Below are 12631 nucleotides of genomic sequence, written 5' to 3'. Positions count from 1 at the left end.
CTATATCACCCTCAGGGAAATAATCTATTTAAATAGAGGTGATGATTTTTATAACATTTGCAATATATTTTATAAGACAAAAATTTGGAGAACACGCTGCTTTTTAACCCTGTAGAATTATAGTGTAGTTCAATAATAAAGTACACAATATAACAAAAGTTTAATAAAAATACATTCCTCGACTTTGCTACAAAAATCACTATAAACTACAGCGTAAAAAAGCAGCGAGTTCTCCAATGTACGTCATGTTAGGTGAACTAGACACATTCACAGCACCTCACTGTGAAACAAGAAAAAAGCCAACTTTGAGGCTCAAAAAGTCAAGAAGATCAAATTTTCGTTTTATAAAATATCCTGAAAATGTTCTTAAAATCGTCAATTCTATCTAAATAGATTATTTCCATTGTAAAGTTTTGAGTGCCAGTTTAGAAAAACTGGTAACTAATGTTATTTTTGACGTCACAACGGGAGTTCTTCTTGTATTTTGTTTAAAATTAGATGTATTTCAAAATCCAAAACACAAGATGCCACGCACGTGTGTAATTCGAAAAAATAGCTATGCTTTTGAGGAGATTATGTGTAAAATAGTACGATGTTTACTTTAAGCGTGTTCCAGATCTGAGCTCTCGCCCTTTTTTTTTAATTTTACGGTCGAGCAAATAATCACCGAGTTTGAGCTCCAGGAAAGGCAAGAAGATTATATTTTGTAATAATAAAATATATTGAAAATATGTTTAAATTCTTCGGAACTATCTACATAGCTCTATTGCGAAAACATGATACAGGCGCTTAAATCTCGTCGCATTGTGAATTGTAGACGTTGGTTACGAACGTGTACATTATCGTGGAAAATAGTTCATACATCTTAAAGAATATTGTTAACCAAGGTGCATCACAGCGTGAAGGCCATTTTGTGGGTCGAGAAAATGGCGGACTTTGCTTTTGTAGTCCATGCAACTAAGACAATAGTAATTAATGTAAAAGAGAGTTTGAATCAAGTTTTTTTACTAGCTTTTCATATAAACTAGACGACGCAGTGAAATTGAATTCAGTGTGCTGCAAGCTCAAAAAGTAACGATGTAAACATAAACAAAAGCGCGCAATGCATCTTGATTGACACACATTCTTTAAATACGTAAATGCTGCATATGGCAAGACTTAACATAATAATATCATATAATGTTTTAGTAATTGTCAAAAGATTCATTGGAAGCACCATCGTCACTATTGCGAGTTTCAACCGAGAATTGTTGGTACGCCATTCGTCATCAGTATTTTTCAGGCTGACTTAACTATCGAGAACTTGATGAAGAAAGCAATTCACTATGGAAGGTTTGACATTTCACGGAAATCATTGTTCTCCGCTTTTGCATCTGCCTCTTTGAACAACGTGATGACAATTAAACTTTGTTTTAAGTTTTATTCACGAAAGCATTTTTACCTTTTATTAAAGGTATTCGGTTACGCATGGTAAAGATGAAACTGGTAGGTAATCTTTTGAGAGTTTTAAAATGCATGTGGCCTCAATTTTTACGGTATGATTTTTTATCGAAGACTCAAACTTGACTTCAAATTTGTGGCCTTTTAGACTTCCAAAACGATAAATTGACTAATTGCACCTTTAAACCTGAATTATTCGAGAAACTTGAAAAATGATTTAATATCTACAAACAGATAGGAATTCAATTTATCTAAATTAATAGAATGATTGACTTAATTACTCGGGCATTTAGATTATTTCATACTTTTTATAAGAAAATATTTGTGTTTATAAAATAATCTGTTGAAAACGCGAGCGCTGATTCGTCGAATGCTCGAAAAAGCCGTGTTGACATAACATAATATTGCACGGGACTTCAGTCTGCCAAGAATCTCGTAGGTTGCGTCGTTTTTGTGGGAAATTTTAATGGCGAAAACATAAACAATTTGTTATTAAATCTATAAATTTATCTTTTAAATATTGTTTTCAAAAGGCTATTTAATAAGCGAAATGTAAAACACATTGACTTGTTTCTATTTAGTTGTACAAACACCTGTGTAAGTTTGGGAGAAATTCGAAATTGCTTGCAAACACTCGCTCCTCGTAATCGCGCTTACCACGCAATTTCCCGTTTCTCCCAAACTTTCCCTCGTGTTTATATAACTCTATAGAAACTCGGGAAATGTTTTCTATTTGTTAATTATCAAATACGTCTCGCAGATTTCGATATCATGGCTTTGTTTTTTACCACTTTTCATTACAAAAGCTGTATTTCGCTATATTGATGGATATTGGCTGTTTTTGAGGGTTCGTGTTAGGGTTAGGTCCACTGGCGGATCTAGACTACCTCAAAATAAATAACAGCTGCATATTTTGGCGTATATTTACATTTCTAAACACCTTAGAGGGTAATCCATTGGTAAAATTTTATTCTTTGAAAATTAAAAACCAATAGTGCTTTTCTGAAAGTAATTTGAATTTAAAATTGAGGAGCTGTAATTTACGTACACTGGTTCCGCCACTAGTTAGGTCTATGATAAACGAGGCTTTCATAGTGAATGACATCACTGCCATGAAAGGTCGCCAAATTGAAAAAGTTTGCTTTGCTAACAAACCTTTTTTGTTTTTCTTAAGATTCAGCTAGTCTTATTTTAAAATTTTTGGGGAAGATTACGGACTATCGTACCAAAGGAACTAAATTAAGTGATAAAGGTAAAGATTCAAAAATCCATTTTCATCAAAGTATTTTTTGCATTTATTTGACGTCTTGAGGACCATATTTTCGTTTGATTGTTTGCAAAATTAGCACATTCTGATCTATTAGCACCAGTTTTTCTCTACAAATTTGAATAATTTATGATCACTTCTTCTATGCTTAAATTTGTGTAAACAGTTTGGCTGTCGAGAGTTATTAGTATTGTTTTGTTTTTTTGACCATTTGATCAACAATGTTCCGTTTTTATTACTTCTTCAGTAGAATCATGTTTTGTAGCTCCTTTTTCTGGAAATTTTTAACTTTGTCATATTGCAAATAACATTGTTATGACATCACTTTGCGTAATTGGCTTTAGGTAATGCTAGTTTTCGTACTATATCTAACTTTGATACCTTCACACATCTGTTCATCTGTTTATGTATTCATCTGTTCATGTATTTAATGAATGTATGATGTATTTGTTAATTTTAAATGTCTTTGCAATACAATTGGAAAACTGCCTGGTAAAACCAATGATAAAGAACTCAATCCTCTAAATATCTAACTACCGTGTCAAGGTGAGGCAAGGTGGTAAAAAGCAAAACTCAAACTAAAAATATGGTAAAAGAAGGTTCAAAAACTCAATCCTATCAAACATTTTAAAAACTAAACTTATACTATTAACTTCGCAACTGTATATCAACTAAAAAAAGCAGGTATTAATCGTCAATATCGTCAGTTTTGCAACCTTTAAAGATGGCGGTATGCTTCACTTGTAACTCTAGAATTTTTGCGGAGTCAGGTATCTAGTAGATTGGGTTCTAGGTCATTGGGTAAAACAAGGACGCCTAAAAATTGATAATCGTCGGGCTCATATCCTTGAATTTATATGTTATTATAAGCAATCAGCATTGATTTCAATATAAACTGATCATGAATAAAAAACATGATGTTTTAGTCTACATCTTCATCAGATGTGAATACATGGTACTAGTTTTGGTTCATGCTCAAGATTTCATGATGTAGTTTTGATAATAAGTATATAGGCTTAGTTGTAAAGTGTATGAACGGCACATGTATTTTTTTTATTAGTGTTGAGCTCAAAAGAAAAGGAAATGGTTGACGAACCCATTTGTCTGGCTGTTGACTGGGTTAAAACAATACAGGAACGTAATAAGTTGGTAAATTTATCTTTTTTTCGTTCATATGTTTCCAATTGGTGTATTATATCATTTATATTGCGTATAAATGTGCTATGTGTTTTGTGTTTACATTGCAGAAGCATAAATATTCTTTGTACAATTGTATATTTATTATGATTAAAGTTTCATTTACCAATCAACAATCAGTTGCAGCACCAGCGAACGTACGCTTTCGTTGTACCGACCAAATAACTTTTTCTTCTCGTGCACATCTCATGTTTTTTGGTTTTGTTGGATCTACATCGGGTTTTATTATACTGATTTCCGTAAAAATAACCGGTTTTGTTTTGTTTAAATTTTGCAATTTGTATTCGTATAATTGTATAGTTTCATGTCTAATTACTGTGAAACATAAAAGATAAAACAGTACTTGTTTTTATTTCTTTTCATTATTTTGTAGTTCTTGAATTTCACACGATTGCTTTTTGGAAATCTTTGTTTACTTATAACGGTCACCATTTTCTGAATTGATAAAAGTTTGCTTAGCTTTTACTTCTTTTCAGCTAATCAATTAGAGGGTTACAGTTTTACCGAGTAATTGCGAATTTCTACAGTGCAATTGATGAATTTTTTCAGTGCTGCTATACATTTTATTTGTGCAATTACAGCAAAACTGCTCTCCAATCACATTCGAGACTTACGTACATGAAAGTAGATTATTAAGATACTTATAATTTGGTGCCGTAGCAAGTAAGCCTTACCAGTTATTCTTGCATTTGAAGACTTGATATTGATATTTGAGACTACTAATGGAGTAATTTCGCTCTACACTCGGAAGCAGTTGAGATCATTTCGACATACTTATGACCTGGAGAAGGAAACCACTTTTGTTTCAGACTCGTACCATGCCTTTATTTCGCGAGAGTGGACAACTTAAATAGACCGATAAACTACTCACCATAAAACAATATCGGCTTTTTCGATATTGTGCAATGGGAACAGGACGTACGGTTACACATTGTTGGAATTGCATTATTGAGTCACTTCCAACAAAATTATGCAATAGGAATTTTCTACCCGATTAGTAATATTTTTCCAACATTATAAAATTTCCAAACCATATAGCTACTGTTTTTTATCTTTTTTGAAATATCTGTTTTCGAACACTTTCAAAGTACATATACCGGATTCTTACATTAATGATTTACTTTGTTTGTAAATGCTCCATTAAAAAAAACCCTTATAAAAGCGCTTTTTAATAATCTCTTTTGCAGGAGTGTGATGTTGATGAAAGTGTAGTTGGATCAAAGTGCGAAATTCCTGAAGGTATGCATGAATTTACAAAAATCAACGAATTTTCGATTTGAAAACTTCATTCGTATATATAAGATGTGATATACACAAAACATGAAAAGACTCACATTTCAATTTATGGTGTTCGCTACTTTCTAATGGCTTTTTATGCGAGTTAGATGCGCATGGTTTTTATTCATGTGCACGTACCATTTTTTAATGATTTATCTTTCTTGCGTAATTTGAAATATTGTAGTGATAGTATTTTATGCATGGAATTTTGGGATTGTTCAGTGACGTAAATGTGATGTTGCGGTTGATTCAATGAAATATAGCACTAACTGAGCTTTGTGATTGGTCAAGTTGAACATGAGTTTACTTTTCCGCAGTTTATACTGAGTGTATTTTAATTGCTCTACGACGTTTTCGAACTTTATTATGTTAGTTTCCGATTTTTACATACTCACTAAGTTAATTTAACAATAAGAACAGAATTCATCTTCATCTTTTGCATGTTTGCGGGTGTGAAAGAAAAGCGTATTGGCAATTCCATTTTAGAAATAGTTTTTAGGCATCAAAGTTGTGTGATAAATTTACTGCAGACTATATTAGCCTGGGCATGCATGTCAAAGATGTTGCAAGTCCTTCGACATGTATAACTCATGTCATTTCACCTACATCAAGTACGATCAATTAATGCTTGCCGTTGAGATTTTCTTATCTGTTTCTAGACCATGATTTATCCTAAGGTGTATTTTTCTTTTCAGATAGTTCTTCTTCGTTGAAAGAATGTCTTAAGTTCTATTGGAATGCGGAGAACATTAGTAAAGAATGTGGCTGGTAAGGCTTGTACATCACCTAGTCTGCAAATTCTTCCCAAGAAAATGGTCCACTTGGTATTCACCATTTACCATTCACAATCGACGTCTCAACACAATATACGAGTTATTCTCTCTGAATGATTAGTTAATACGAAACGATTTATTCTTCCAAAGGAAATGCGAAGATTGCAAAGACGTGAGAGCTGCGACGAGAAAGACTATGATTTGCAGACACCCTGAACATTTAGTCATCCACCTCAAACGCTTTTCCTATTCCGTCAATGGACAAAAAATTGGCAAACGTGTACATTTCCCGCTCGAGTAAGTTGTCGGTAAAGTGTATTTGTATCTTTTTGGAGTTGGATTTTTTCAATTATGGCAGGAAATGATACTCGTCTTCAGTGTGTTTAAGTCTCGGTTTCAGTATGTTTAATGTGTAAAAAATTGACACTCGAATGATTTTCAAATACGGAGAGGTTCACGATTATTTACCTCCTGGGAACGAATGTTCGAATGTGTATGGCTCAGTAAAACGCTCGTCTTACATATACCCTCGACATAAGCGCTCTTCTGAATTGTTTTCTTTTTTATACAATAAGTGCTGTAACTTTCACTTATATGGTAATTGCACAGTACAAATTTTATGATGTAGCTATAGGGTCGTATAGGTTATTTGAAAAATAAAAGATTTTTCTGTGTTTGCATGAGCTAGTGCAAACCACGAAAGCCATCTTTTATTTCATTTATGATGCAATGATGCAAAACAGCCAAATTTAAAACTAATGTTTTAATTTTCCTTTAAAGAATGATTGTGAACCACAATGCAACGTGCCCCTCTTGTTTATAGTCGTGCTAAATATGATAATTAATTCCATCGATCAGTGATCTTTCCTTAGACTTTTCGTACAACTTCGACAAACGTCTGATTCCAAATGTTAAGTTTTTATTTGAATACCAAGTTGTGGTGTTTTTCTTTTAAGTATGTTTTCAAACATTGAGCTTGCCATAGTTTTGAATAGTTATTTGCTCACCCAAACATATACGTTTATAAGAAATGTCTCTAGCAAGCTTCCGAAAACACTTTTTTCATCCAAAAACGACACAAATTTTTGTACATCCACAAATGCATAGAATATCCACGGATTACAAACGTTTGTGTAATAATTCAACCACGAAAATGGCCGCGAAGATCATTTGAGCGCGCGTTGCATTGTGGATGGACAATGATTTTTTTAACACGTATTCATGGTTGATTTGCAAATTTTCTGTCACTGAACTGAGGTCGGTTTGCACAATGCAAACTCATGCAGCTATGGACCAATCAGTGCACGCGTTTTATTATTTTATTGTTAAGGTAATTCAGACACGTTCCACGCCTGTGATGTACTTTTTATTAAATGTACTACTATTTATAAAACAATTCAACGGTTTGTCAATGATGCTATGATAGTATGAAAAGATCCAAAGAACACACTAACAATTGTTACATATTTAAAATAGAATCTACTTTTTGCGTGTGGTAAACTTGATCCCGGGTTCAAACCATTTACTTTAAAACTTGATTACTACAAGTTTTTATTTTTTTTTCAGAGGCTTGGATATGTCTCCGTACACACATCCTAAAATGCGAAGTAATCGTGACGTATATGATCTTCGGGCCGTATGCAGTCATTACGGTTTCATGAATTTTGGTCATTACATTGCATTTTGTAAACCTTATACGGAAAAGGAATTAAGCGATGTTAATATGACAAATACTGATGGTAAGTTCCTTCATTTATTTCTTATGTTTATATCGTATGCCAACTTCTCGATGATACATTGCTTTTCAGTTTGACTAATGCTTAGGCCCGTTTCAAACGTCGCGTTTTACATGCGCCGAATGCATTTAAAACAAAAGAAAATGGGATAAAAGTCCTTATCATCTTTTGTTTTAAATGCATTTGGCTCATGTAAAATGCGACGTTTGAAACAAGCCTTACTTTCGCTTCTATCGATCTCCTCAATGCCGAAATTTTAGTTCTGTGATTATCGATGCATATAATCAGCGTTACTGCGTTTAAGTTCGTTTCAAACACGTTCCAACCCCGAAACCGGTTTTTGTGAGTAGCTGTTGCGCATGCGTGGTTGTATTCCATCGTTTGTTGATCTGTTTGGCTACTGTGTACTTTGTTCGAGGGCTGCATGACAGAACACTGAATTTTTTTTTCCTTATCTGTGTGGGTTAACACAATGTCAAAATGACATTCAGCAGTTAATACATATGATACGATCCTTGTAAAACTATAAGCAACAAATTCAAACTTGAATATTGATCTGAACAATGTTTGAATCTTGGTGTACGAATTTTTTTACAAAACATCGTACTCAGATTGATAACGGCTACGTGTTGTTGTTGTTGCAACAATGTTTTCGCGCCAAAATGACATAATTCGTACTCGTAGTCGTTCTCGTAGTCTTTGCTAAAGCTCCCTAATTACGATTCCAACGGCAACCAAGTCTTTGTTCTACCAAGTACAAATTATGCAAGGAAATACTTGATGTCCTCGAAGATTAAACATTTTTGCATTCGGCACTGATGACCCTGTGAAACATGGCAACATTAAAAACAATCCATACAATGAGTAACCGTACATACTACAAACCGTAGCTTTAGTGCATGAATTACCATTGCACATTAACAATAGCCGCCGGGACGTTACAATACGCACATGTTGTATTTGTACTCATTGTTTGGATTGTTTGAATAATTCCGTGTTCTACAGCAATCGATCACTGATTCATTGTTTAACTAGTATGTCGGCTGTGGCCTAGGGCTATGTAAAATATTTATGGGTAATGTTTCGGTTAGTGATCAATTTGTACAACACGTAGCTCTGGCTATGAACTACAGGACAGTCCTTCCGTTTTCATTATTGTGTAACACGTCAAGCACTCTGTGGAAGTTCCTGCAAATATAAAGCTCTTCAAAGAAAGTATCCAAATCGTAAGGTGATAGGAACATAAATAAAGGAATCGCATAAGCTGCAATTTTCACAAAGTCCTTATTTTGAGTCCAAAATAAAATTTTCCACTATTTCCATGACCTCAGCAAAGGCAAGAGGAATTTATCAGCCCTTTCAATTTAAAGAACTTCGTGCGGTCTAGCATGATACAAGTTAAAGAGGCTGAATCAGATCATTTTACTGCACGTAAACCAAGAAATAGCAGATCACTTTGATTTGCACAGAGTTTATTGAAGTCAATATTGGACAAAAGTATTCTTTGACATATCTATTATAGCTAATCTGAGTTCAGACTCATAGAATAGAAATTCTACGTGGTGATTGATGGAAGACGTGGCATTCGACATTTGTCGGTGTTTGTAATGTAGTTTATTCATTTTCATTGCTATGAATGAGCTGTACGTTGTTTCTTTGACTAACATTGACTGCTTTTCGGTTTTCACATCGAATGCCAAGCCCATACAAGGACAAGGTTACTGAGGGAATCGAACAAATAAAAAGTCGAGTTAAAAAGATTCAGAGTTTCTAATAGGTTATAGTTAAATGGTGTTTAATTATCATTTCAAGCTTCTTTCTCCTTAAATGATAATTTGGTTCGGCTCGGCTCGTTATTTGATCACGACTTACGGAGTTCTGATGCGATCGATTGATTTGTTCATAGTAAATACATATTTATATAATAACCAGAAGAATTTGAGCAATTTCATTGGTCGAGAGATATGATCCATAAGAGGACAGACGCACGGAATTGGCATCACAGAAAATTTCTTGTTTTTAAATGACAAACTAGCGGAAATATTTGAATATTTACCTTAGATATTCAAGTATTACCTTGAATATTTACCTTAAATAAAGAAGTTAAGAATGCCTAGTTGAAGCAGTGGACGTATTTGGGCAAAAAGAAAAGAAAAAAGCCTGGTTTTCAAGCATCGATTTGTACTTCGTCTTTGATAACAAAATTTCAACAAAATTGATCAGCCATTGCTTGTTTATTTTGTTAGCCAATCACTTTTTATCACGTGATTAAGCTAGCCAATAGTATTTCTTTAATCCAATAGATCAAGTAAGCGTGATGTTTGCAAAATCGAGACTTTTCAATGTTCCAGTGTTGGGGGACAAAGCAAACAAATTGTTTGACCGTTTGAAATTTGGGAATTTTTTTTTATTTTATTATATAATTAACAAATAGATAACATTTAACTGTTGTCTGTACAGTTATAGATACACGGGTAAGACGTCATTTGTAATAAAAACTAAAATTGACCACTCGCCCCGGCGGCTCGTTCTATAACTGTATGAACAACGGTTAAATGTTATCTATTCGTTAAATATATATTTAATTTCATATATGGATATGAAATTAAAATGAAGGCTCACAAGATAAAAGAGTGCTCCATGTAAACGTGAAGGTTAAAAGTCCTGGTCACGCTTTTACGTTTACAGTTAGAACGTGGTTTGAATTTTCTTTTGATTTACCCCTCCCCCAGAAAAAAAAACGAACAAAATCTGGTCTGCTGACCTTAATTTAGCGTTTACGCCACTGGTTTATGCCAAAGTCACCGGAGAGGAATTTATGTACATTCGTATTCTCTGATGCAAGCCTCGGAACAGAAAAACGTTAATGCAAAAGATTTAATTTAGTTCTAGCTTTAGGGATATGCCAGGTAGAACTTTGCCAGATACCGTATAGTGCCGGATAGCAGCCGCCCGGATACCTGTCAAAAAATTGATATCCCCGAATACCTGATATTAGGCTATAGCTGATAAAGCTCTGAAGGTACATCTTAAACAAAGCACGTTCAGAACTTTACTTTTGTTAAAAATTATATTATGTTATTAGTCTAAGGGGCTGTTTACATGACCCCGGCTAACCGGGATTCAGCGAGGCGTGAAATGATTTTGAGTCATTGAAAAGAGTAAAAACTTTAAACACAAAACTTACAACCTTTTCTCATGTCTCATATGTCATTTTAGTTTTAATTTTTACATCAGGCTAAGTTATTTTTTCTCATTATATCGGTTTTGCAATCTTATAAAGTCAGAGCATAGAGAAATTTCTCAAAAAATTTTTGTTGTGACGTATCTTTTCCATTTCCCAAAATGATGTAGCGCTTCGTTGAATCCCGGCTACCCAAGGTCATGTAATCAGCCCCTAACGCGTTCACCTTAACAAATATTTTTTGCTGTATGAAGTTTTTCTGGCTTGAAAATACTTAGAGCTATATCACTTTCCTAACAATTTCTGACTGAGAATGAGTGACAGTAATGCATAAATTTCTGTTTCAGGTACAAAAATTATTTTGCATTCTGTCTCGTAAAGGGTAATAAGAGTAGCTATCTCCCAGTGTACGGTAAATATCCAGCAAAAGTTTATCGGATATTGCCGGATAAGCATGTGTTAACACATATCGGATGCCGATACCCATATCCGGCATGCCCCTCTCGAGCAGTCAACGTGCGATGATTTTTTACCATTTGCCATTCATTAGTAAAGAGTTGATTTTCAACTGCGCATTCCTTCACTTCATTAGAATTACCAGTTTACATACTAACTACTTTCCTTATGATATAAACTGTATTCCTTAAGTATATCATAAGTTCTTTTGCATCTTTTATTAGGCTGGCTTAGGTACGACGATAGTAAAGTTTGTTGCGCAAAACAGAGTGAAGTTGAGGCCGAAACTCAAGCATATATTTTGTTCTATCGTCGAAGAGCCATAGAAACTGAACACCAAATTCTTGGATCAATCAATGGAGATGTTTACAACCGCAGAAAGTTGAAAAACTTCACTGAAATGTCGCTGAATTTCGAAGAGGATGTGATCGCAAAATATGCGACCAGTAATCGTAGTCTGGAACAGTCGACTGATTTACAGCCCTCCAGTCGGTTCGAGAAATCAAGTGGGAGTAAAAACTTACCAAATGACACTTCTACCAAATTGTGTGATCAAGTGGAACACGACTATTTAGACAATTCCGATCCTTCTGTGACGTCAAATTTTAATCAAGTTGAGACATCGAAAGAACGTGACAATAGAGAAGTTTTCTATGAGAATACCAATGTCACGTTGGAGAAGAGCGAAAGTGACTCTAGAATAAATTCTGATGTGAAGAGCAGCGAGTTTTTTCTTGAAGATATTTTGGACTAAGTAGGATCTTATTGCAGATAGCTGAGTGTTTTTTTAATATTTATACTTGGGGGTGAATAAATTTGATAATGAAAAAATAGTACAAGTGCATCTTTGTCGCTAAGATTGGATATAAAGTTTAAACTGAGACTTTCTAGAAATAGCTTGCTTTGAATTTGATTGATTTTGATTTGATTGATTTGTAGAAATTTGGCTGCAAAAACCTATACCTTTCTTGGTATCAGATATTGGCATCGTATTGCTTTTGCTTCTGCTTTTCCCAAAAATTCGTAGATATTTTGCCAAAAAGTAATAGTTAACTTTGACATTTGCTCCATCGTGAGTCCGCTACACTTGCTGCAAATCGACTGATAATATTAGCTTGCAAAGGGAATCATTAGCCAATACAGTCCACCTGCCGTCTTTTCAGACGATTCTGGAAAGTTAGCTGAATAGAGTTATGACGTAAGAGGTAAATGTCTATGCTACTGAAGGTGCTTGTATTTTTTAGCATTCAATTGACTATAGTCTGAGATGAAATAAAGTCACGTACATTGGAAAAAGAAT

At 34.2% G+C, this 12631-nt stretch overlaps 1 protein-coding gene across 1 annotated transcript in view; it reads left to right on the top strand.

The window, feature by feature from the left end:
• Positions 1 to 12225, top strand: part of LOC124447187 (ubiquitin carboxyl-terminal hydrolase 19-like) — a 36460-nt gene extending 24235 nt beyond the window's left edge. The window contains exons 16-24 of the mRNA XM_046998079.1: positions 1189 to 1332; positions 1454 to 1485; positions 2615 to 2692; positions 3768 to 3856; positions 5092 to 5143; positions 5878 to 5950; positions 6106 to 6252; positions 7522 to 7694; positions 11556 to 12225. Coding sequence (XP_046854035.1) covers positions 1189 to 1332; positions 1454 to 1485; positions 2615 to 2692; positions 3768 to 3856; positions 5092 to 5143; positions 5878 to 5950; positions 6106 to 6252; positions 7522 to 7694; positions 11556 to 12085 — 1318 coding nt within the window. The 3' untranslated portion in view covers positions 12086 to 12225. The remainder of the gene's footprint in view (positions 1 to 1188; positions 1333 to 1453; positions 1486 to 2614; positions 2693 to 3767; positions 3857 to 5091; positions 5144 to 5877; positions 5951 to 6105; positions 6253 to 7521; positions 7695 to 11555) is intronic.
• Positions 12226 to 12631: the final 406 nt, after the last annotated feature.

The sequence above is a fragment of the Xenia sp. Carnegie-2017 genome, unplaced genomic scaffold (assembly GCF_021976095.1).
Source record: "Xenia sp. Carnegie-2017 unplaced genomic scaffold, XeniaSp_v1 HiC_scaffold_22, whole genome shotgun sequence".
NCBI lineage: Eukaryota > Metazoa > Cnidaria > Anthozoa > Malacalcyonacea > Xeniidae > Xenia > Xenia sp. Carnegie-2017.
Note: the sequence above shows the minus strand (reverse complement) of the source record. Positions and strands in the feature narration are given on the sequence as shown.